General features: G+C 47.3%; 1 protein-coding gene across 1 annotated transcript in view; it reads right to left on the reverse strand.

Annotated features, from left to right (window-relative positions):
- Positions 1 to 24,022, reverse strand: part of SCAMP1 (secretory carrier membrane protein 1) — an 85,070-nt gene that overhangs the window by 33,080 nt on the left and 27,968 nt on the right. Inside the window, exons 5-6 of the mRNA XM_063963634.1 lie at positions 15,929 to 16,057; positions 14,419 to 14,578 (exon numbers count right to left, since the gene is read on the reverse strand). Coding sequence (XP_063819704.1) covers positions 14,419 to 14,578; positions 15,929 to 16,057 — 289 coding nt within the window. The remainder of the gene's footprint in view (positions 1 to 14,418; positions 14,579 to 15,928; positions 16,058 to 24,022) is intronic.

Consider the following 24,022-nt stretch of genomic DNA (forward strand, 5'->3'; position numbering starts at 1 on the left):
ACTGCGCCTGATAATACGGCGTCTTCTCATGTTGAGAGGCGACCTGGGGTACAAACGTGGAATTCCCAGCTGTTGCCGTGGCCACGAGGTCTGAAAGACCGACCCCAAATAACTCCTCCCTTAATAAAGCAATACTTCCAAATGCCGTTTGGAATACGCATCACCTGACCACTGACGTGTCCATAACCCTCTACTGGTAGAAATGGACAACGCGCTTAGACTTGATGCCAGTCGGCAAATATTCCGCTGTGCATCACGCATATATAAAAATGCATCTTTTAAATGCTCTATAGGCAAAAATATACTGTCCCTATCTAGGGTATCAATATTTTCAGTCAGGGAATCCGACCACGCCAACCCAGCACTGCACATCCAGGCTGAGGCGATTGCTGGTCGCAGTATAACACCAGTATGTGTGTAAATACCTTTTAGGATACCCTCCTGCTTTCTATCAGCAGGATCCTTAAGGGCGGCCATCTCAGGCGAAGGTAGAGCCCTTACAAGCGTGTGAGCGCTTTATCCCCCCCTAGGGGGTGTTTCCCAACGCACCCTAACCTCTGGCGGGAAAGGATATAATGCCAATAACATTTTAGAAATTATCCGTTGTTATCGGGGGAAACCCACGCATCATCACACACCTCATTTAATTTCTCAGATTCAGGAAAACTACAGGTAGTTTTTCCTCACCGAACATAATACCCCTTTCGTATTATCAGAAATGTGTAAAACATTTTTCATTGCCTCAATCATGTAACGTGTGGCCCTACTGGAAGTCACATTCGTCTCTTCACCGTCGACACTGGAGTCAGTATCCGTGTCGGCGTCTATATCTGCCATCTGAGGTAACGGGCGCTTTAGAGCCCCTGACGGCCTATGAGACGTCTGGACAGGCACAAGCTGAGTAGCCGGCTGTCTCATGTCAACCACTGTCTTTTATACAGAGCTGACACTGTCACGTAATTCCTTCCAACAGTTCATCCACTCAGGTGTCGACCCCCTAGGGGGTGACATCACTATTACAGGCAATCTGCTCCGTCTCCACATCATTTTTCTCCTCATACATGTCGACACAAAAGTACCGACATACAGCACACACACAGGGAATGCTCTGATAGAGGACAGGACCCCACTAGCCCTTTGGGGAGACAGAGGGAGAGTTTGCCAGCACACACCAGAGCGCTATATATATACAGGGATAACCTTATATAAGTGTTTTTCCCCTTATAGCTGCTGTATAATTAATACTGCGCCTAATTAGTGCCCCCCTCTCTTTTTTTTAACCCTTTCTGTAGTGTAGTGACTGCAGGGGAGAGACAGGGAGCTTCCCTCCAACGGAGCTGTGAGGGAAAATGGCGCCAGTGTGCTGAGGAGATAGGCTCCGCCCCTTTTTCGCGGACTTTTCTCCTGCTTTTTTATGGATTCTGGCAGGGGTTAAATGCATCCATATAGCCCAGGAGCTATATGTGATGCATTTTTTTTTTGCCATCCAAGGTGTTTTTATTGCGTCTCAGGGCGCCCCCCCCCCAGCGCCCTGCACCCTCAGTGACCGAAGTGTGAAGTGTGCTGAGAGCAATGGCGCACAGCTGCAGTGCTGTGCGCTACCTTGTTGAAGACAGGACGTCTTCTGCCGCCGATTTTCCGGACCTCTTCTGCCTTCTGGCTCTGTAAGGGGGCCGGCGGCGCGGCTCTGGGACCCATCCAAGCTGGGCCTGTGATCGTCCCTCTGGAGCTAATGTCCAGTAGCCTAAGAAGCCCAATCCACTCTGCACGCAGGTGAGTTCGCTTCTTCTCCCCTTAGTCCCTCGATGCAGTGAGCCTGTTGCCAGCAGGTCTCACTGAAAATAAAAAACCTAATCTAAAACTTTCACTAAGAAGCTCAGGAGAGCCCCTAGTGTGCACCCTTCTCGTTCGGGCACAGAGATCTAACTGAGGCTTGGAGGAGGGTCATAGGGGGAGGAGCCAGTGCACACCAGATAGTCCTAAAGCTTTCTTTAGATGTGCCCAGTCTCCTGCGGAGCCGCTATTCCCCATGGTCCTTACGGAGTCCCCAGCATCCACTTAGGACGTTAGAGAAACACTGGTATTCAAGTGTTTAACATGTGTAATCAAGGATACATGTGCAGCCAATCGAATGTCCTATAACATCAACTAATTACACAACATGTGAACACAATCACAACCATTTAAAACCAAAAGAACAACCGATAGCGGCTGATAGTCGCATTACCGGAAGTATTGTGCGTTCCATTGCCAGTGGAACGCACACGTCTATCTGGCGGAAGTGGATGTAGCAGACGTGACGTGCGCTTCACTGTGTATGTGGTAAATGGCAAAGGACGGCTGTACGTCGTTACTAAGCAACCCGACTAACGCCAGTATAAATGATCACATGACAGACCAAAACACATAAGTGAATATGTATTAATATAGTCATAAAAAGTATGTAATAAGGCGCGCAAGCACGGGAATAATTCATAGATGTATTAAACATAGGGCAAGGGCTCCATATTAGTCCTGAGTGCGGAACAAGCATTAACCACATTAAACATCTTCTTAGTTTGATTCCAATAGATGACAAATAATTATTGCATAATGGTTCATGTTTACTGTTGTCAAAAACTTCATTCCTAAGATAAAAGCTTGTTAACCGCCTATCACTGACCAAAAGAACCACACATTCTCGCCTTTATACATATATATAGAATAATTCATAATAACTTATACAACTTAGCTGAGAAATGTGTAATAGAAGTTTAAAACACATAATATGGATATAAATGGAACCCAGGACTTAATGGAGACCGTATTGGGTGTGTGATATTGCCTCTGCCACTAGGTGAACCAGAGTGATCACCAACACAAAAGACAAGAAAATCACAAACAAGACAACACACATAATTGTAAACATACATTATGAAAAGTACGGATATTAAAAAAGTCTAGTCATAGCCCTATCCAAGAAAAAATAAGATTTTACTTACCGATAAATCTATTTCTCGTAGTCCGTAGTGGATGCTGGGGACTCCGTCAGGACCATGGGGATTAGCGGCTCCGCAGGAGACAGGGCACAAAAATAAAGCTTTAGGATCAGGTGGTGTGCACTGGCTCCTCCCCCTATGACCCTCCTCCAAGCCTCAGTTAGGATACTGTGCCCGGACGAGCGTACACAATAAGGAAGGATTTTGAATCCCGGGTAAGACTCATACCAGCCACACCAATCACACCGTACAACTTGTGATCTGAACCCAGTTAACAGTATGACAAACGTAGGAGCCTCAGAACAGACGGCTCACAACAATAACAACCCGATTTTTTTGTAACAATAACTATGTACAAGTATTGCAGACAATCCGCACTTGGGATGGGCGCCCAGCATCCACTACGGACTACGAGAAATAGATTTATCGGTAAGTAAAATCTTATTTTCTCTGACGTCCTAGTGAATGCTGGGGACTCCGTCAGGACCATGGGGATTATACCAAAGCTCCCAAACGGGCGGGAGAGTGCGGATGACTCTGCAGCACCGAATGAGAGAACTCCAGGTCCTCTTTAGCCAGGGTATCAAATTTGTAGAATTTTACAAACGTGTTCTCCCCCGACCACGTAGCTGCTCGGCAGAGTTGTAATGCCGAGACCCCTCGGGCAGCCGCCCAGGATGAGCCCACCTTCCTTGTGGAATGGGCCTTGACAGATTTAGGCTGTGGCAGGCCTGCCACAGAATGTGCAAGTTGAATTGTGCTACAAATCCAACGAGCAATCGTCTGCTTAGAAGCAGGAGCACCCAGCTTGTTGGGTGCATACAGTATAAACAGCGAGTCAGATTTTCTGACTCCAGCCGTCCTTGAAATATATATTTTCAATGCTCTGACAACGTCCAGCAACTTGGAATCCTCCAAATCGCTAGTAGCCGCAGGCACCACAATAGGCTGGTTCAGGTGAAACGCTGACACCACCTTAGGCAGAAACTGAGGACGCGTCCGCAGTTCTGCCCTGTCCGAATGGAAAATCAGATATGGGCTTTTATACGATAAAGCCGCCAATTCTGACACTCTCCTGGCTGAAGCCAGGGCCAGTAGCATGGTTACTTTCCATGTAAGATATTTCAAATCCACCGATTTGAGTGGCTCAAACCAATGGGATTTGAGAAAATCCAAAACTACATTAAGGTCCCACGGAGCCACTGGGGGCACAACCGGGGGCTGTATATGTAGTACTCCTTTTACAAAAGTCTGGACTTCAGGAACTGAAGCCAATTCTTTCTGGAAGAAAATCGACAGGGCCGAAATTTGAACCTTAATGGACCCCAATTTGAGGCCCATAGACAATCCTGTTTGCAGGAAATGTAGGAATCGACCCAATTGAAATTCCTCCGTGGGGGCCTTCCTGGCCTCACACCACGCAACATATTTTCTCCAAATGCGGTGATAATGTTGTGCAGTCACCTCCTTCCTGGCTTTTACCAGTGTAAGAATGACCTCTTCCGGAATGCCTTTTTCCCTTAGAATTCGGCGTTCAACCGCCATGCCGTCAAACGCAGCCGCGGTAATTCTTGGAATAGACACGGTCTCTGCTGAAGCAGGTCCCGTCTTAGAGGTAGAGGCCACGGATCTTCCGTGAGCATCTCCTGAAGTTCCGGGTACCAAGTTCTTCTTGGCCAATCCGGAGCCACGAGTATCGTTCTTACTCCCCTTTGCCGTATAATTCTCAGTACTTTTGGTATGAGAGGCAGAGGAGGAAACACATACACTGACTGGAACACCCACGTTGTTACCAGAGCGTCAACAGCTATTGCCTGAGGGTCTCTTGACCTGGCGCAATACCTGTCCAGTTTTTTGTTGAGGCGAGACGCCATCATATCCACCTTTGGTTTTTCCCAACGGTTCACAATCATGTGGAAGACTTCTGGATGAAGTCCCCACTCTCCCGGGTGTAGATCGTGTCTGCTGAGGAAGTCTGCTTCCCAGTTGTCCACTCCCGGAATGAACACTGCTGACAGTGCTATCACATGATCTTCCGCCCAGCGAAGAATCCTTGCAGCTTCTGTCATTGCTCTCCTGCTTCTTGTGCCGCCCTGTCTGTTTACGTGGGCGACTGCCGTGATGTTGTCCGACTGGATCAACACCGGCTGACCCTGAAGCAGGGGTTTTGCCAGGCTTAAAGCATTGTAAATCGCTCTTAGCTCCAGTATATTTATGTGAAGAGACATCTCCAGGCTTGACCATACTCCCTGGAAGTTTCTTCCCTGTGTGACCGCTCCCCAGCCTCTCAGACTGGCATCCGTGGTCACCAGGACCCAGTCCTGTATGCCGAATCTGCGGCCCTCTAACAGATGAGCACTCTGCAACCACCACAGAAGAGACACCCTTGTCCGTGGCGATAAGGTTATCCGCTGATGCATCTGCAGATGCGATCCGGACCATTTTTCCAGCAGATCCCACTGAAAAGTTCGTGCGTGGAATCTGCCGAATGGAATCGCTTCGTAAGAAGCCACCATCTTTCCCAGGACTCTTGTGCATTGATGCACAGACACTTTCCCTGGTTTTAGGAGGTTCCTGACAAGTTCGGATAACTCCCTGGCTTTCTCCTCCGGAAGAAACACCTTTTTCTGAACCGTGTCCAGAATCATTCCCAGGAACAGCAGACGTGTCGTCGGGGTCAATTGAGATTTTGGAAAATTCAGAATCCACCCGTGCTGTTGCAGCACTACTTGGGTTAGTGCTACTACGTCCCCCAGCTGTTCCCTGGACCTTGCCCTTATCAGGAGATCGTCCAAGTAAGGGATAATTAATACGCCTTTTCTTCGTAGAAGAAACATCATTTCGGCCATTACCTTGGTAAAGACCCGAGGTGCCGTGGACAATCCAAACGGCAGCGTCTGAAACTGATAATGACAGTTTTGCACCACGAACCTGAGGTACCCTTGATGTGAAGGGCAAATTGGGACATGCAGGTAAGCATCCTTGATGTCCAGGGACACCATAAAGTCCCCTTCTTCCAGATTCGCTATCACTGCTCTGAGTGACTCCATCTTGAACTTGAATTTTTGTATGTACAGGTTCAAAGATTTCAGATTTAGAATAGGTCTTACCGAGCCGTCCGGCTTCGGTACCACAAATAGTGTGGAATAATACCCCTTTCCCTGTTGTAGGAGGGGTACCTTGACTATCACCTGCTGAGAATACAGCTTGTGAATGGCTTCCAATACCGTCGCCCTGTCTGAGGGAGACGTTGGCAGAGCAGACTTTAGGAACCGGCGAGGGGGAGACTTCTCGAATTCCAACCTGTAACCCTGAGATACTATCTGCAGGATCCAGGGGTCCACCTGTGAGTGAGCCCACTGTGCGCTGAAATTCTTGAGTCGACCCCCCACCGCCCCTGAGTCCGCTTGTAAAGCCCCAACGTCATGCTGAGGGCTTTGCAGAAGCCGGGGGGGGGGCTTCTGCTCCTGGGAAGAAGCTGCTTGGTGCACTCTCTTACCCTTTCCTTTGCCTCGGGGCAAATATGACTGTCCTTTCGCCCGCTTGTTCCTATAGGAACGAAAGGACTGCGGCTGAAAAGACGGTGTCTTTTTCTGTTGGGAGGGGACCTGAGGTAAAAAGGTGGATTTCCCGGCTGTTGCAGTGGCCACCAAATCCGATAGACCGACCCCAAATAATTCCTCCCCCTTATACGGCAATACTTCCATATGCCGTTTGGAATCCGCATCACCTGACCATTGTCACGTCCATAAACTTCTTCTGGCAGATATGGACATCGCACTTACTCTCGATGCCAGAGTGCAAATATCCCTCTGAGCATCTCGCATATAAAGAAAAGCATCCTTTAATTGCTCTAAAGTAAATAAAATACTGTCCCTATCTAGGGTATCAATATTTCCAGTCAGGGAATCCGACCAAACCACCCCAGCACTGCACATCCATGCAGAGGCGATGGCTGGTCGCAGTATAACACCAGTATGAGTGTATATACTTTTCAGGGTAGTTTCCAGCCTCCTATCCGCTGGATCCTTGAGGGCGGCCGTTTCAGGAGACGGTAACGCCACTTGTTTTGATAAGCGTGTGAGCGCCTTATCCACCCTAGGGGGTGTTTCCCAGCGCGCCCTAACCTCTGGCGGGAAAGGATATAATGCCAATAACTTCTTTGAAATTAGCAGTTTTCTATCGGGGTTAACCCACGCTTCATCACACACTTCATTCAATTCGTCTGATTCAGGAAAAACTACAGGTAGTTTTTTCAGACCCCACATAATACCCCTTTTTGTGGTACATGCAGTATCAGAGATATGCAAAGCCTCCTTCATTGCCGTGATCATATAACGTGTGGCCCTACTGGAAAATACGTTTGTTTCTTCACCGTCGACACTAGATTCGGTGTCCGTGTCTGGGTCTGTGTCGACCGACTGAGGTAAAGGGCGTTTTACAGCCCCTGACGGTGTCTGAGACGCCTGTACAGGTACTAACTGGTTTGCCGTCCGTCTCATGTCGTCAACTGATTTTTGTAATGTGCTGACATTATCACGTAATTCCATAAACAAAGCCATCCATTCCGGTGTCGACTCCCTAGGGGGTGACATCACCATTACCGGCAATTGCTCCGCCTCCACACCAACATCGTCCTCATACATGTCGACACACACGTACCGACACACAGCAGACACACAGGGAATGCTCTTATCGAAGACAGGACCCCACTAGCCCTTTGGGGAGACAGAGGGAGAGTTTGCCAGCACACACCCAAGCGCTATAAATATATAGGAACAACCCTATAGAAGTGTTGTCTCCCTTATAGCAGCTTAATATATCAAAAAACGCCAAAAAAGTGCCCCCCCCCCTCTCTGTTTTACCCTGTTTCTGTAGTGCAGTGCAGGGGAGAGTCCTGGGAGCCTTCCTCGCAGCGGAGCTGAGCAGGAAAATGGCGCTGTGTGCTGAGGAGATAGGCCCCGCCCCCTATTTCGGCGGGCTCTTCTCCGGTGTTTGTGAGACCTGGCAGGGGTTAAATACATCCATATAGCCCTAGGGGCTATATGTGATGTATTTTTTAGCCAGAACAAGGTATTCTCATTGCTGCCCAGGGCGCCCCCCGCAGCGCCCTGCACCCTCCGTGACCGCTGGTGTGAAGTGTGTGACAACAATGGCGCACAGCTGCAGTGCTGTGCGCTACCTCATGAAGACTGAAAAGTCTTCTGCCGCCGGTTTCTGGACCTCTTCACTTTTCGGCATCTGCAAGGGGGTCGGCGGCGCGGCTCCGGGACCGGACTCCATGGCTGGGCCTGTGTTCGATCCCTCTGGAGCTAATGGTGTCCAGTAGCCTAAGAAGCCAATCCATCCTGCACGCAGGTGAGTTCACATCTTCTCCCCTAAGTCCCTCGTTGCAGTGAGCCTGTTGCCAGCAGGACTCACTGTAAAATAAAAAACCTAAAAACTTTTTCTAAGCAGCTCTTTAGGAGAGCCACCTAGACTGCACCCTGCTCGGACGGGCACAAAAACCTAACTGAGGCTTGGAGGAGGGTCATAGGGGGAGGAGCCAGTGCACACCACCTGATCCTAAAGCTTTATTTTTGTGCCCTGTCTCCTGCGGAGCCGCTAATCCCCATGGTCCTGACGGAGTCCCCAGTATCCACTAGGACGTCAGAGAAATATTGAATGGATTTGCCTCATTTAGGCCCCGTGGTGTCAGAGTGTCCAGCTCATATATCCATTTAGCCTCTCGTTGTCGTAACTGCCTCTCCCAGTCACCCCCACGTGGAGGTTTTGGTACATGATCAATCAGCATGCACTTCAAACTGGAAATTGAGTGCCCCCTACTTGCAAAATGTTGTGCTACAGGTTTGTCGGACACCTTTGAGACCAACGCAGCTCGAATTGATGTGCGATGGTTAGCCATTCTGTCACCAGGGGCAGTGACGCCCCTGGCTATATGTATGCCTACGAAGTACACCCGGCGTATAAGACGACCCCCCACTTGGAGGCATGTTTTTCAGGGGGAAAAAGTCATCTTATACGCCGGCAAATACGGTATATATATGTATTACTTAACTACCCACAAATACATAAACCCCCCTATGTATTTGTGGGTAGTTAAGTCATTTTGGACTATACGGTGACTCCGAGATGAAAATGTGGAGCGGAAGTGACGTCCAGTTCACTTCCGGTCGTCTGGGGTTATATTCCCCGGCGTTTAGACAGTGTGTGTAGAGCCAGGTGCCTTTTGACTGTGTGAACACGGTTGTGTAAGTACTCACCACTTAGTGGCTATTAACTCTGTTTTTAAGTTATACTTCTGGCGACTGATATTTAGACTGCATAATGTTTGTATTACAGTGATCGTCTTTGATGCGTTGTGGAATTTATTAAGTGGCTAACCTGGATGCATTCACACTGGAATGATTGCTGGTATCTAGTGAGTAGTTAGTGTTTACTACACTCACCTATTATATTAGTATATGTCTATAGTCTCCAGCTTCACCTTCCATTTTTTTCTATAGGGAGACTATCACGTGAACAACATTATTATAAGCTTATATACATCTACGTGTGAAGGCATAGTTGCTGGAGTACGTATTTGTATATGTTTACGTGTTTTTTGAGTCTATTAGCACTGGGTCTGTTTATTAGTTTATTTGTTGATATATTGTTTATATTGTTTTTTTAGGTACTTGAGCTGTACACCAGCTGAGTGGATAGATGTTGTCAGGACATCTTCCTAGAGTGATTTGTCTATGTAAGCCTTTTTTTGTTAATTGGACTCACACTGGTGGTCACGGTAGCATGTTGTTATCCACTGGGCTTAAGGTTCATCTGACGAGTGCACTGTGAAGTGCGCTGTGTGTAATTTAGTATATGGTTAATGTGCAATAATGGGGCCTGGGAGGCATTAAGTGTGGTCTTATGTTCTCTCTCTTTTCTAGATCTCTACTGATGTCAATATGTATACATCTTTAAAAGTTATTTGAACTTTCACCGAACCTGCCTATCTTGAAAAAGACCCAGTCATGGGGTCGAAACGTCGATTAAGGGCGAGTTGGTGCAACTGACTATCCAACTATTAAACTATGAATGTTTTATGCTATTCAATTGTCTGTATGCGTTATTTAATTGTGAGTGCCCCTCCCACCTGTGTGGAACCTTCGTTTTGTATTTGTGACTGACTATGTCAGTTTTACTGGGTGCACCCTAAACATGTGTTTATATATTTTTTGATGTGAGTGCGGATCTTCAATGATAGATATATATATATATATATATATATATCTATATATCTATCTGTCTATCTGTCTGTCTGTCTATATATAAAATCTGTCAGGAACATCAGGGTCCCTAGTGACATTTATGTGATCTGAATGTGTATGAACATGTACTGAATGCCAATGTTGTGGATCCAATCAGGAAACATTATGGCCGACATAGAACATAGTATTCGTGTCGACAACAGGGAGTAGTGACTGGGCAAAATACATTTTTTGTGACCCCGAGGGATCTGAAGGAAACATATAGCTAATTTCACTAGGACGCCCCCACAAATACCATCACGTCTGTGCTCGAGCTACAGCTCACTGCAACGTACCATACATATATACACCTACAGGTATAGGTTTTTTATATAATTTTACACCCAGTCATAATAGTTGGTGCCGACAGGGTCACCCACATACTTCTGTGTTCCCCAAACAGTGCTTACTTTGGCAAAGCTTACCACTACTGACATGCTGACACTTAATCTCATGAATCAAGTACCATCTGGAGTCGGCACTGCCGACAGAGGGATACCCATATCTGTTTGCGGTAGATCACTCACACATGTCGACACACGTGTACTAAACACCCACCAGCATTGCTAACATGGGCAGATTTCTGACAGGGAAACCACAGAAAACTATAACCAACTCCGTGTACACACCCACATTATATACATATATCTATAGTGCCTCATGGTTGAACCTATATTGCACTACATAACTGTGCCCCCCCCTCATTTTACACTGTTAGGTGTTTAACAGTGTTTTGGCGGGCCCAGCATCTGTGAGGAGAAAATGGCGCTGTATAGAGTTGTGAGGGCTAAGCCACGGCCCCTTCTCGGCGTGCTTCAGCCCGCTATCTTTTTAAATTTTTATACTGGCGGGGGCCCCCCCTGCGCCCTTGTAGTGCCGCTTGTATGTGGGAGCAATGGCGCGCAGCGCGACCGCTGCGCGTTACCTCCGAGACTCTGAAGTCTTCTGCCGTCACTGAAGTCTTCTGTTCTGGCTTTGTGAGGGGGGTGACGGCGCGGCTCCGGGAACGAGCAGCTAGGCGAACCAAGTGATCAGACCCTCTGGAGCTAATGGTGTTCAGTAGCCTAAGAAGCAGAGCCCTGGAACTCAGAAGAAGTAGGTCTGCTTCTCTCCCCTCACTCCCACGATGCAGGGAGCCTGTAGCCAGCAGGTCTCCCTGAATAAGAAACCTAACAAAGTCTTTTTAGAGAAACTCAGGAGAGCTCCCCTAGTGTGTGTCCAGTCTTCTCTGGGCACAGAGTCTAACTGAAGTCTGGAGGAGGGGCATAGAGGGAGGAGCCAGTTCACACCCGTTCAAAGTCTTATAGTGTGCCCATGTCTCCTGCAGATCCCGTCTATACCCCCATGGTCCTTTTGGAACCCCAGCATCCTCTAGGACGTAGGAGAAAAATAAATATAGCGCTGCCTATAGCAATACCAAACTGTAACTAATATTTCTAATGTTCTTTAGGAAATTATACAATACATTTGATTTGTTGCTGTGACTCCTCCCTTTACCTTTGCGTCTGTCTCCATCCACCTATTGTCCTACTAAGTGACATTATTTATTATAATGTGGAGATAGTCTCTAAACCAGTGGCTGCCAAACTTTTTTTTTTAATCATCAGAATATGATATCAGAATTTTCTTTCACGGAACCCCTAGGTCAAAAGTTTCTTATAGAGAAAATTAGAAAGAAATATTAAAATTAAGTAAATTGTGTTCGGATTTACCCAGTTCTTAATGCTAAAATGAACACCAGTTCAGATTTATCTGGATTTTTCTTATTGGCTATGCAAAACAGGAGACGAGACATCTGAGAGTGAATAAGATTCCGTTTGAGATCCAGTTAAATCTGAACCTGCACATCTCTAGTTAAAATGTCACCCTAAGGTTCAATTGTGGCGAGGGAGAAGATTTGCCTCTGTTTATCCACAATTTTTTTAATGGTTGGCATCCATCAGCACTGTTTTGTCTATTACATTGACCATAAATAATTTGATTTGGTCCTGGACCACCAATTCAAGGCACCCCTGCAAGTGTCCCAAGACCCCCAGGGTGGCTAGGGACAAATGGCAGATGTATTAACCTGGAGAAGGCATAAGGTGGTGATAAACCAGGGGTGGTCTTCAGTATACCGACTGTCGGGATCCCGGCGCACAGTATACCGGCGCCGGAATACTGACAGCCGACATACCGACACTTTTTCTCCCTCGTGGAGGTCCACGACCCCCCTGGAGGGAGAATAAAATAGCGTGCCACCGTGCCCACAAGGGGCTCATTTGCGCTCGCCACGCTGTCGGTATGCTGGTCACCGGGAGCCCGGCCGCCGGCATACCATACCACACCCATAAACCAGTGATATGTGCAAGGTGATAAACGCACCAGCCAATCAGCTCCTAACTGTAATTTACATATTGGAGCTGATTGGCTGGTGCGTTTATCACCTTGCTCTTATCACTGGTTTATCACTTCCTTATGCCTTCTCCAGGTTAATACATCTGCCCCAGTGTTTGAGAACCACTGGTATAGCCAAAGATCAGATTTCAAATTCTTAACTCCAGTGGATATTCATCAATTCAAGGGATGAATGGCATTATTAAAACACTAGGGCGTATATTTACTAAAGTATGGGTTTCCGAAGTGGGGATGTAGCCCATAGCAACCAAAGTCTAGCTATTATCTTCTAGAAGGTGCTAGATAAAGTAGAACCTGATTGGTTGCTATGGACAACAAGGTCCATTCAGATAAGCCAGTGAGCTATTGGTTAAATTAAGCTAGAGACACATCCATAATCCTACAAATTTGCACATTCATTATATTGTGCCCTGCCATGAAGCCAGGGAATGCATACTGTGCGCGCCAAGACTAAAATGTGCTTTCAGTTATGCGGAATCGTGCTGTTTGCTCCGCAAACTTCTGCTGATATGTTGTGTACAGGTTACAGAGAAACGCTCCATTTATGGAAATGATCCGAGGGAAACACAAGTCTCAATCATGCAACATTATCTTGCTGTGTGTGTTACCTTGAATGTTTGGGTAAAAATATGTAAACTTCAATCCTATCCCTGAATTAACCTTTTCACTACAATTCTGCATTTAGGCACATTAATATTTTAATTTAATTCATAGATAAGTGTTTGAAGTAACTATGATCTTGGAGCAAAAAAGTTTTTTTAAAAGCACCCAGTATTTTACATCATCATAAATATGAAATAAGTGCATCCTTATCTTTTATCTCTTGGTGCTTAATATTGACTGTTTTGCCATTATTCCCACCTCAACCTCACAGAGGATTAAGGGGTTATTCAGAGTTTTTAGCAAATCAAAAAAGTTAACAGAGAGCGTTAGATTTGGGTGGGTTATATTGTTTCTGTGCAGGGTAAATACTGGTTACTTTATTTTTACACTGCAATTTAGATTTCAGTTTAAACACACCCCACCCAAATCTAACTCTCTGCACATGTTATATCTGCCCCACCTGCAGTGCACATGGTTTTGCTCAATTGCTAACCTTTTTTGTTTGCGAACAACACTGAATACTAAAATAAATATCCATGAATATATAAAACATGGATTCCATATACATATATACAACAGTGTTGTATATATGTATATGTAATCCATGTTTTATGCATTACAATTGTTTACTTTTTAAGTGTTTTTTTTAATCTGTGGTCAGTATTAAAGACGTATTGCATGAGACATTGGCATTCTTTTAATCTTTTATGAATACCGTCATTGAAACCATGAGAACATCACTTAAGAGGAACAGTTGAAAGATGCCCTTACACGCCAGCTGATCTATACACCTCAGGAACGTAACAGATTCATTTTTGTCGCATTGTGATTTCTGTACTGATTTTGAAGGGAAATCCTTTGTTGTGGAAGCGCCATATATAAAATCTGTACTTTTCTTGTAATTGTGTACACAGCACGAACTTCCTTACGATTCTGACTATATAATCAAAATTAAAAGGTTACATCGCACTGTGTGTATGCACCTTTAAATTTGTACAATAAGTTATGGCAGTATTAAGCTCCAGTATTGGGTTAGGCTGGGTATCATAGCGTTCACACAGCCAACGAAGTACATATCGCATAGCGCAGCTCATCAAAGAGCATACACAAAGGGCTTTTCCAAACAATGCAAACTACAGGCTTCAGCTTACCTGAAGGCTCCATAAAGTGGTCTGTACCAGCAAACAAATGAGCATGGAGTGAAAAGCAAGAACCACAGAATGGCCAATCCGAAGTCAACCCCTCGAGTCGCATCAACGCAGAACCAGGCCAGACAGCCAAAGACATTTACAAACAGGGTGACCGTATGGACTGTGGAAGAGATGCAAAGGAGTACTGTCACGTGATGCATAGTACATTACACCACATTATGGAAGAATAAGAATATCCCAAACATATACGCATTGTTTACCTATTTGTCCTTTTAGCCATATTACCACCGTTGTATCTACTATTTTAACACCATTTTCAATACATTAGAACCGCACAACCTGCTTTTCATGTCTTAACCAGCGCTGCCAAAACATGGATCATACTGGTAAAACCACAATGTCTGGAATAAGTATTGAAAAAACAACAACAAAAAAGTCTAATTTAATTTTCATGCTTTTTCCCTATACAGGTTCAAGTATGAACCAGCCCTAAGAGTGGGAGACACAGACTCCCCAATGTAACACAATGAGTAGGGACAATATGTGCCTGTAATAGAGTGGAATATGGGGATAATATGCAGCAGGGGAAAGAAAAACTTACTATCATATGATTCACCCCATACTTACCAGAACCCTAAAGTTTCCATAAAACACATCCCACAAGGGAAATCTTTTGTTATGCTACATTTGTCACGTTACAGGACTCCATCTACCAATACAGAAGCACAGGCTTCCGCACCAAGTTGTAACACAGCAACCACCCCAAGCTCTATGTCATAAGCACCATTATTGATTATTGGACAGACAGAAAAGGGGGGAGAGAGCTGTGTATTGAAGATTAAAGGAGGGAGAGGGGGAAGGGGGTGTTGTATGTGTGCTGTGGACATTGAAAGAGCGGGGAAGGGGAAGTGCTGCTGTGAACATTAAAGTGGGACGGGCAGTATGTGCAGTGGACATTGAAGGGGTTGGGGTACTGTGCAGTGGACAATGAAGGATGAAGGGGATGTGGGTGTGTGCTGTGAACAGTAAAGCAGGACAGAGTGTGCTGGGAGATTGAAGGGGATGAGGTAGTGTGCTGTACTGTGCACAATGAAGGAGGAGGGGGGGAGAGAGCTTTTGTGGGGACAATTCAGGGGCGGGGGGTTAGAGGGAGTGTGCTGTGCATATTGAAGGAGGAGGACGGAATGTGCTGTGGGGGGGTGGGGATGGTCATTGGCTGGGCGACGACAGCATATCCTGTGAGGCCACGCCCCCCTTCAGTGAGACTGTACCCCTTTTCTAGCTTTTTCTACCTCCCCCTACCCCTGTAATGGTGCCCCTCTGTCATTTTCTTCTGGACCACCCCCTCCCCCCCCCTGCTCTGTGTACTGTGATCTTGCGCTGAAGTGTCTGTCACACTAAACCAATGTAAGGACAGCAGTCAGGGAAAGACACAGCAAACTGGGAGGTACGTTGTGTGTGATAGACATTTATCCATTTGTTCCATTAAATGTGACAAGCCAATACTTACACATCCATAGGTAATACATAATCTTTACAGTTTTCTGAAATTCCACAGGAATATCCATTGAAAAATCCTGGTAGAAACACGGGCCGACAGGGAAGTTTGCAGGAAGGGGAGGCCAATTATTTCTCCTACCTAGAGCACCAAAAAAATCAAGTTATTTCACATGCAGTAGAGACGCAGGCAACAAGGTTACATGTGCACCACACAAGCAAATGTTGCTCCCAATATAATTTATTCTCCATAATGAATGGCATTACATCATTGTTATCTAATGATAATCTGGAGACTGAGCCAACCTTAAAGCTGGGTACACACTGGGCCAACATGTTGGCACACCCACCATCTCACTGACCGAGCAGCTGATCCAGGCAAGCATGTACACAGAATGGCCACTCAACGGGCCGGATTCAAAAGTTCCCTTCGCTCCCTACTGCAATCGTGCCCGCACCCACACCCAGCTATTCTAATGTGGCTGCGGTTGGGCGCGACAAGTTAATTTCAGCTCGCTACCCCCAGGGGTAGCGAGCTGAAATGCGCGTAGAGAGACCCGTTTGGGCACTTTTCACGATCGTGCCCATTACTTTAGTTGGGTTTAGGTGCTTTGCGCGCCTAAACGTGACTGTAATGGGTGCGATCAGCACGATAAGTGGGGTCATTTGAATATCGCCCCGCAATCTCCTGTCACTTTAGACGGGAGTGCGATAACATTTGAATCCCCCCCAAAGTGTCGTCCTGATGTCACAGCTGGGCGGGCATTTAAATGTAACTCTCTACTTTTGACTAAAGTCCCTGCAGCAAGTGTAACAGCTAGCGGCGCTATCGCGATATGTCTGAATGACGACATTCTCAGACGTATCATTTGCATATACCAGTCAACCGGCTCGCTAGATTTAACCTAATACAGTATATCACCTCGCGTGTACCCAGCTTTAGACTGGTTTCCAGAAAGAATTTAAAGATTTCAGCTCGTTCAGCTGTCTATGTACATCAATTACTCCAAGCGTATACAAAAATAAGAATTTACTTACCGATAATTCTATTTCTCGTAGTCCGTAGTGGATGCTGGGAACTCCGTAAGGACCATGGGGAATAGCGGCTCCGCAGGAGACTGGGCACAAAAGTAAAGCTTTAGGACTACCTGTTGTGCACTGGCTCCTCCCCCTATGACCCTCCTCCAAGCCTCAGTTAGGATACTGTGCCCGGACGAGCGTACACAATAAGGAAGGATTTATGAATCCCGGGTAAGACTCATACCAGCCACACCAATCACACCGTACAACCTGTGATCTGAACCCAGTTAACAGCATGATAACAGAGGAGCCTCTGGGTAGATGGCTCACAACAACAATAACCCGATTTAGTTAACAATAACTATGTACAAGTATTGCAGACAATCCGCACTTGGGATGGGCGCCCAGCATCCACTACGGACTACGAGAAATAGAATTATCGGTAAGTAAATTCTTATTTTCTCTGACGTCCTAGTGGATGCTGGGAACTCCGTAAGGACCATGGGGATTATACCAAAGCTCCCAAACGGGCGGGAGAGTGCGGATGACTCTGCAGCACCGAATGAGAGAACTCCAGGTCCTCCTCAGCCAGAAACGTATTTGCCCCTGACCAAATAGCTGCTCGGCAAAGTTGTAAAGCCGAGACCCCTCGGGCAGCCGCCCAAGATGAGCCCACCTTCCTTGTGGAATGGGCTTTTACAGATTTTGGCTGTGGCAGGCCTGCCACAGAATGTGCAAGCTGAATTGTATTACAAATCCAACGAGCAATAGTCTGCTTAGAAGCAGGAGCACCCAGCTTGTTGGGTGCATACAGGATAAACAGCGAGTCAGATTTTCTGACTCCAGCCGTCCTGGAAACATATATTTTCAGGGCCCTGACTATGTCCAACAACTTGGAGTCCTCCAAGTCACTAGTAGCCGAAGGTACCACAATAGGTTGGTCCAGATGAAACGCTGAAACCACCTTAGGGAGAAAATGAGGACGAGTCCTCAATTCCGCCCTGTCTGAATGGAAGATCAGATAAGGGCTTTTACAGGATAAAGCCGCCAATTCTGACACGCGCCTGGCCTAGGCCAGGGCCAACAGCATGACCACTTTCCATGTGAGATATTTTAACTCCACAGATTCAAGTGGTTCAAACCATTGTGACTTTAGGAACCCCAAAACTACATTGAGATCCCAAGGTGCCACTGGAGGCACAAAAGGAGGCTGTATATGCAGTACTCCTTTTACAAACGTCTGAACTTCAGGAACTGAAGCTAGTTCTTTCTGGAAGAAAATTGACAGGGCCGAAATTTGAACCTTAATGGACCCCAATTTTAGGCCCATAGACACTCATGTTTGCAGGAAATGCAGGAATCGACCTAGTTGAAATTCCTCCATCGGGGCCTTACTGGCCTCGCACCACGCAACATATTTTCGCCTAATGTGGTGATAATGCTTTGCGGTTACATCCTTCCTGGCTTTGATCAGGGTAGGGATGACTTCATCCGGAATGCCTTTTTCCTTCAGGATCCGGCGTTCAACCGCCCTGCCGTCAAACGCAGCCGCGGTAAGTCTTGGAATAGATAGGGTCCTTGATGGAGCAGGTCCCTTCTTAGAGGTAGAGGCCACGGGTCCTCCGTGAGCATCTCTTGAAGTTCCGGGTACCAAGTGCTTCTTGGCCAATCCGGAGCCACGAGTATAGTTCTTACTCCCCTCCGTCTTATAATTCTCAATACTTTTGGTAAGAGAGGAAGAGGAGGGAACCCATACACTGACTGGTACACCCACGGTGTTACCAGAGCGTCCACAGCTATTGCCTGAGGGTCCCTAGACCTGGCGCAATACCTGTCCAATTTTTTGTTTAGGCGGGACGCCATCATGTCCACCTTTGGTTTTTCCCAACGGTTTATAATCATGTGGAAGACTTCTGCTGAGGAAGTCTGTTTCCCAGTTGTCCACTCCCGGAATGAACACTGCTGACAATGCTATCACATGATTTTCCGCCCAGCGAAAAATCCTTGCAGCTTCTCTACGTGGGCGACTGCCGTGATATTGTCCGACTGGATCAGCACCGGCTGACTTTGAAGCAGAGGTCTTGCTTGGCTTAGGGCATTGTAAATGGCCCTTAGCTCCAAGATATTTATGTGAAGTGATGTCTCCAGGCTTGACCACAAGCCCTGGAAATTTCTTCCCTGTGTGACTGCTCCCCAGCCTCGCAGGCTGGCATCCGTGGTCACCAGGACCCAGTCCTGAATGCCGAATCTGCGCCCTCTAGAAGATGAGCACTCTGCAACCACCACAGGAGAGACACCCTTGTCTTTGGTGACAGGGTTATCCGCTGATGCATCTGAAGATGCGATCCGGACCACTTTTCCAGCAGGTCCCACTGGAAAGTTCTTGCGTGGAATCTGCCGAATGGAATTGCTTCGTAGGAAGCCACCATTTTTCCCAGGACCCTTGTGCACTGCTGCACTGACACTTGGCCTGGTTTTAGGAGGTTTCTGACTAGTTCGGATAACTCCCTGGCTTTCTCCTCCTGGAGAAACACCTTTTTCTGGACTGTGTCCAGGATCATCCTTAGGAATAGAAGACGTGTCGTCGGGATCAGCTGCGATTTTGGAATATTAAGAATCCAACCGTGCTGCCGCAACACTACTTGAGATAGTGCTACCCCGACTACCAACCGTTCCCTGGATCTTGCCCTTATCCGGAGATCGTCCAAGTAAGGGATAATTAAAACTCCCTTCCTTCGAAGGAGTATCATCATTTCGGCCATTACTTTGGTAAAGACCCGGGGTGCCGTGGACAAACCAAACGGCAGCGTCTGAAACTGATAGTGACAGTTCTGTACCACAAACCTGAGGTACCCTTGGTGAGAAGGGTAAATTGGGACATGGAGATAAGCATCCTTGATGTCCAGAGACACCATATAATCCCCTTCTTCCAGATTTGCCATCACCGCTCTGAGTGACTCCATCTTGAATTTGAACCTTTGTATGTAAGTGTTCAAGGATTTCAGATTTAAATTAGGTCTCACCGAGCCGTCCGGCTTCGGTACCACAAACAGCGTGGAATAATACCCCTTTCCCTGTTGTAGGAGGGGTACCTTGATTATCACCTGCTGGGAATACAGCTTGTGAATGGCTTCCCATACCGCCTCCCTGTCGGAAGGAGACGTCGGTAAAGCAGACTTTAGGAAAACGGCGAAGGGGAGACGTCTCGAATTCCAATTTGTACCCCTGAGATACCACCTGAAGGATCCAGGGGTCCCCTGTGAGTGAGCCCACTGTACGCTGAAATTTTTGAGACGGGCCCCCACCGTGCCTGAGTCCGCTTGTAAAGCCCCAGCGTCATGCCGAGGACTTGGCAGAAAACGGGAGAGGGCTTCTGTTCCTGGGAACTGGCTGTTTGCTGCAGCCTTTTTCCTCTCCCTCTGCCACGGGGCAGAAATGAGGAGCCTTTTGCCCGCTTGCCCTTATGGGGCCCAAAGGACTGCGCCTGATAATACGGCGTCTTCTTATGTTGAGAGGCTACCTGGGGTAAAAAGGGTATTATGTTGGGTGAGAAAAAACTGCCTGTAGTTTTTCCTGCATCTGAGGAATTAAATGAAGTGTGTGATGATGCGTGGGTTTCCCCCGATAAAAACTGTTAATTCCTAAAAAGTTATTAGCATCATACCCCTTTCCGCCAGAGGATAGGGCACGTTGGGAAACACCCCCTAGGGTGAATAAAGCGCTCACACGCTTGTCTAAACAGGTGGCACTACCGTCCCCGGATACGGCCGCCCTTAAGGAACCTGCTGACAGAAAGCAGTAAAATATCCTAAAATGTATATACACTCACACGGGTGTGATACTGCGACCAGCAATCGCCTCAGCCTGGATGTGCAGTGCTGGGGTGGCTTGGTCGGATTCCCTGACTGACAATATTGATACCCTAGATAGGGACGGTATATTACTGACTATAGAGCATTTAAAAGATGCATTTCTATATATGCGTGATGCACAGAGGGATATTTGCCGACTTGCATCAAGAGTAAGTGCGCTGTCCATTTCTGCCAGAAGAGGGTTAGGGACAAGACAGTGGTCAGGTGATGCTGATTCCAAACATATGGAAGTATCGCCTTATAAAAGGGAGGAGTTATTTGGGGTAGGTCTAACAGACCTGGTGGCCACGGCAACGGCTGGAAAATCCACATTTTTAGTGGTACTGGTATTATCAGAAATGTGTAAAAACATTTTCCATAGCCTCAATCATGTAACGTGTGGCCCTACTGGAAGTCACATTCGTCTCTTAATCGTCGACACTGGAGTCAGTATCCGTGTCGGCGTCTGTATCTGCCATCTGCGGTAACGGGCGTTTTAGAGCCCCTGATGGCTTTTGAGACACCTGGACAGGCACAAGCTGAGTCGCCGGCTGTCTCATGTCATCAATCTTTTGTAAAGAGCTGACTCACATAATTCCTTCCATAAGCTCATCCACTCAGATGTCGACTCCCTAGGGGGTGACATCTCTGTTACAGGCAATTGCTCCGCCTCCACCTCATTTTCCTCCTCATACATGTCGACACAACGTACCGACACACAGCACACACACAGGGAATGCTCTGATAGAGGACAGGACCCCACTAGCCCTTTGGGGAGACAGAGGGAGAGTATGCCAGCACACACCAGAGCGCTATATATATATATATATATATATATATATATATATATATATATATATATATATACAGGGATAACCTTATATAAGTGTTTTTCCCCTTATAGCTGCTGTATTGTTATACTGCGCCTAATTAGTGCCCCCCTCTCTTTTTTAACCCCTTTCTGTAGTGTAGTAACTGCAGGGGAGAGCCAGGGAGCTTCCCTCCAACGGAGCTGTGAGAGAAAATGGCGCCAGTGTGCTGAGGAGATAGGCTCCGCCCCCTTCTCGGCGGCCTTTTCTCCCGTTTTTCTGTGGAATCTGGCAGGGGTTAAAATTCATCCATATAGCCCTGGGGGCTATATGTGATGTATTTTCGCCAGCCAAGGTGTTTTTATTGCTGCTCAGGGCGCCCCCCCCCTAGCGCCCTGCACCCTCAGTGACCGAAGTGTGAAGTGTGCTGAGGAGCAATGGCGCACAGCTGCAGTGCTGTGCGCTACCTTTGTGAAGACAGGATGTCTTCTGCCGCCGATTTTCCGGACCTCTTCTTGCTTCTGGCTCTGTAAGGGGGCCGGCGGCGCGGCTCTGGGACCGAGCTCCGAGGCTGGGCCTGTGCTCGGTCCCTCTGGAGCGAATGGTGTCCCTCGATGCAGTGAGCCTGTTGCCAGCAGGTCTCACTGAAAATAAAAAACCTAAAACTAAACTTTCACTAAGAAGCTCAGGAGAGCCCCTAGTGTGCACCCTTCTCGGCCGGGCACAAAAATCTAACTGAGGCTTGGAGGAGGGTCATAGGGGGAGGAGCCAGTGCACACCAGGTAGTCCTAAAGCTTTACTTTTGTGCCCAATCTCCTGCGGAGCCGCTATTCCCCATGGTCCTTACGGAGTTCCCAGCATCCACTAGGACGTCAGAGAAATCAGGGATCTTATGTTTTTAACCATTTCCCACAATATAATACATTATAAACTCCAATGTTTTACAACTCTCCAAAGCCATACAGCCAATGTATCAAAGAAAGAAACCTTTGCCATCATTTAATCCCCTTTTGGTATTTTTGCTGTGTAGCGGACTGCAGGTGATTGTTTGGCTGAAAGTGGCTGCAGCATCCTTCTATAGAAGTACTTTATAGTACAGGAGGTCTACTGTGGGCAGCAGAATCACATTATCTCACGTAGCTTCACTTCTGATAGCTACAGTATGCATGACGTGTGTGGAAACCATGCTAGAGACTACCACTTGGTTGTAGAAAGTCACCAATGACCTGCTTTCGGCCAAATCCAGGGGCCACTTCTCTCTGCTCATCCTTCTGGACCTCTCTGCTGCCTTTGACAACGTAGATCATCCTCTCCTCCTCCACACACTCCAAAACGCTGGCCTCTCTAGCACTGTCCTTGACTGGTTTTCTGCTTACCTCACTAACCGCTCCTTCTCTGTGTCTGCCTCCAGCACCACCTCACACCCTTCCATCCTTCCTGTTGGTGTCCCTCAGGGTTCTGTCCTTGTATCCCTTCTGTTCTCCCTGTACACCTCTTCCCTGGGTGCGCTCATTAACTCATTTGACCTTCAATACCACCTCTATGCTGATGACACACAACTCTACCTCTCCTCTCCTGATCTGTCCTCTCTCAGGTTTCCAGCTGCCTCTCCGCAATCTCCTCCTGGATGTCTGAACGCTCTCTAAAGCTCAACATGGACAAAACTGAACTCATCATCTTCCCCCCCATCCAGAGCAACACCCACGAACAATATCTCCATCATTGTTGACAACAACACCATCTCCCCCGTTCCCCAACTCCGCTGCTTGGTAGTCACTCTTGACTCCTCCCTCTCCTTTGCACCCCGCATCCAAGCTCTGGCACAATCCTGTCGTTTCCAGCTACGCAACATTGCTCGTATCAGGCCATATCTCTCCCAGAGTGCAACTAAACTCATCATCCACTCACTGGTCATCTCACGACTTGACTACTGCAATGTTCTCCTCACTGGCCTCGCTTGCTCCCATCTTGCTCCCCTCCAATCTGTCCTGAACTCCGCAGCTAGGCTTATCTTCCTCTCCCGCCGCACCACATCTGCCACTCCCCTTCAACAAAATCTACACTGGCTCCCATTCCCCTACAGAATCCTCTTCCAACTCCTCACCCTCACATACAAGGCTATCTCTAATTCCAGTGCTCCCTACATCTCCAACCTCCTTTCCTTTCATACTCCCTCCCGCCCCCTACGGTCGACTAATGACCGTCGCCTCTCCACCGCCCTGGTCACTGCTTCCCATGCACGAGTTCAGGATTTTGCCCGTGCTGCACCCCTTCAGTGGAACGCACTCCCCCGCTCCATTAGACTCTCCCCAACCTTGCAAAGCTTCAAACAGGCACTAAAAACCCACCTATTCATCAAAGCATACCCTCCCGGTGCATAACCCAGTGCTGAAGCCGCGCCTCCACCCCCCTGCCTCATGCCGTGAA

This window comes from Pseudophryne corroboree, chromosome 1 (genome assembly GCF_028390025.1).
Source record: "Pseudophryne corroboree isolate aPseCor3 chromosome 1, aPseCor3.hap2, whole genome shotgun sequence".
NCBI classification, from domain to species: Eukaryota; Metazoa; Chordata; class Amphibia; order Anura; family Myobatrachidae; genus Pseudophryne; species Pseudophryne corroboree.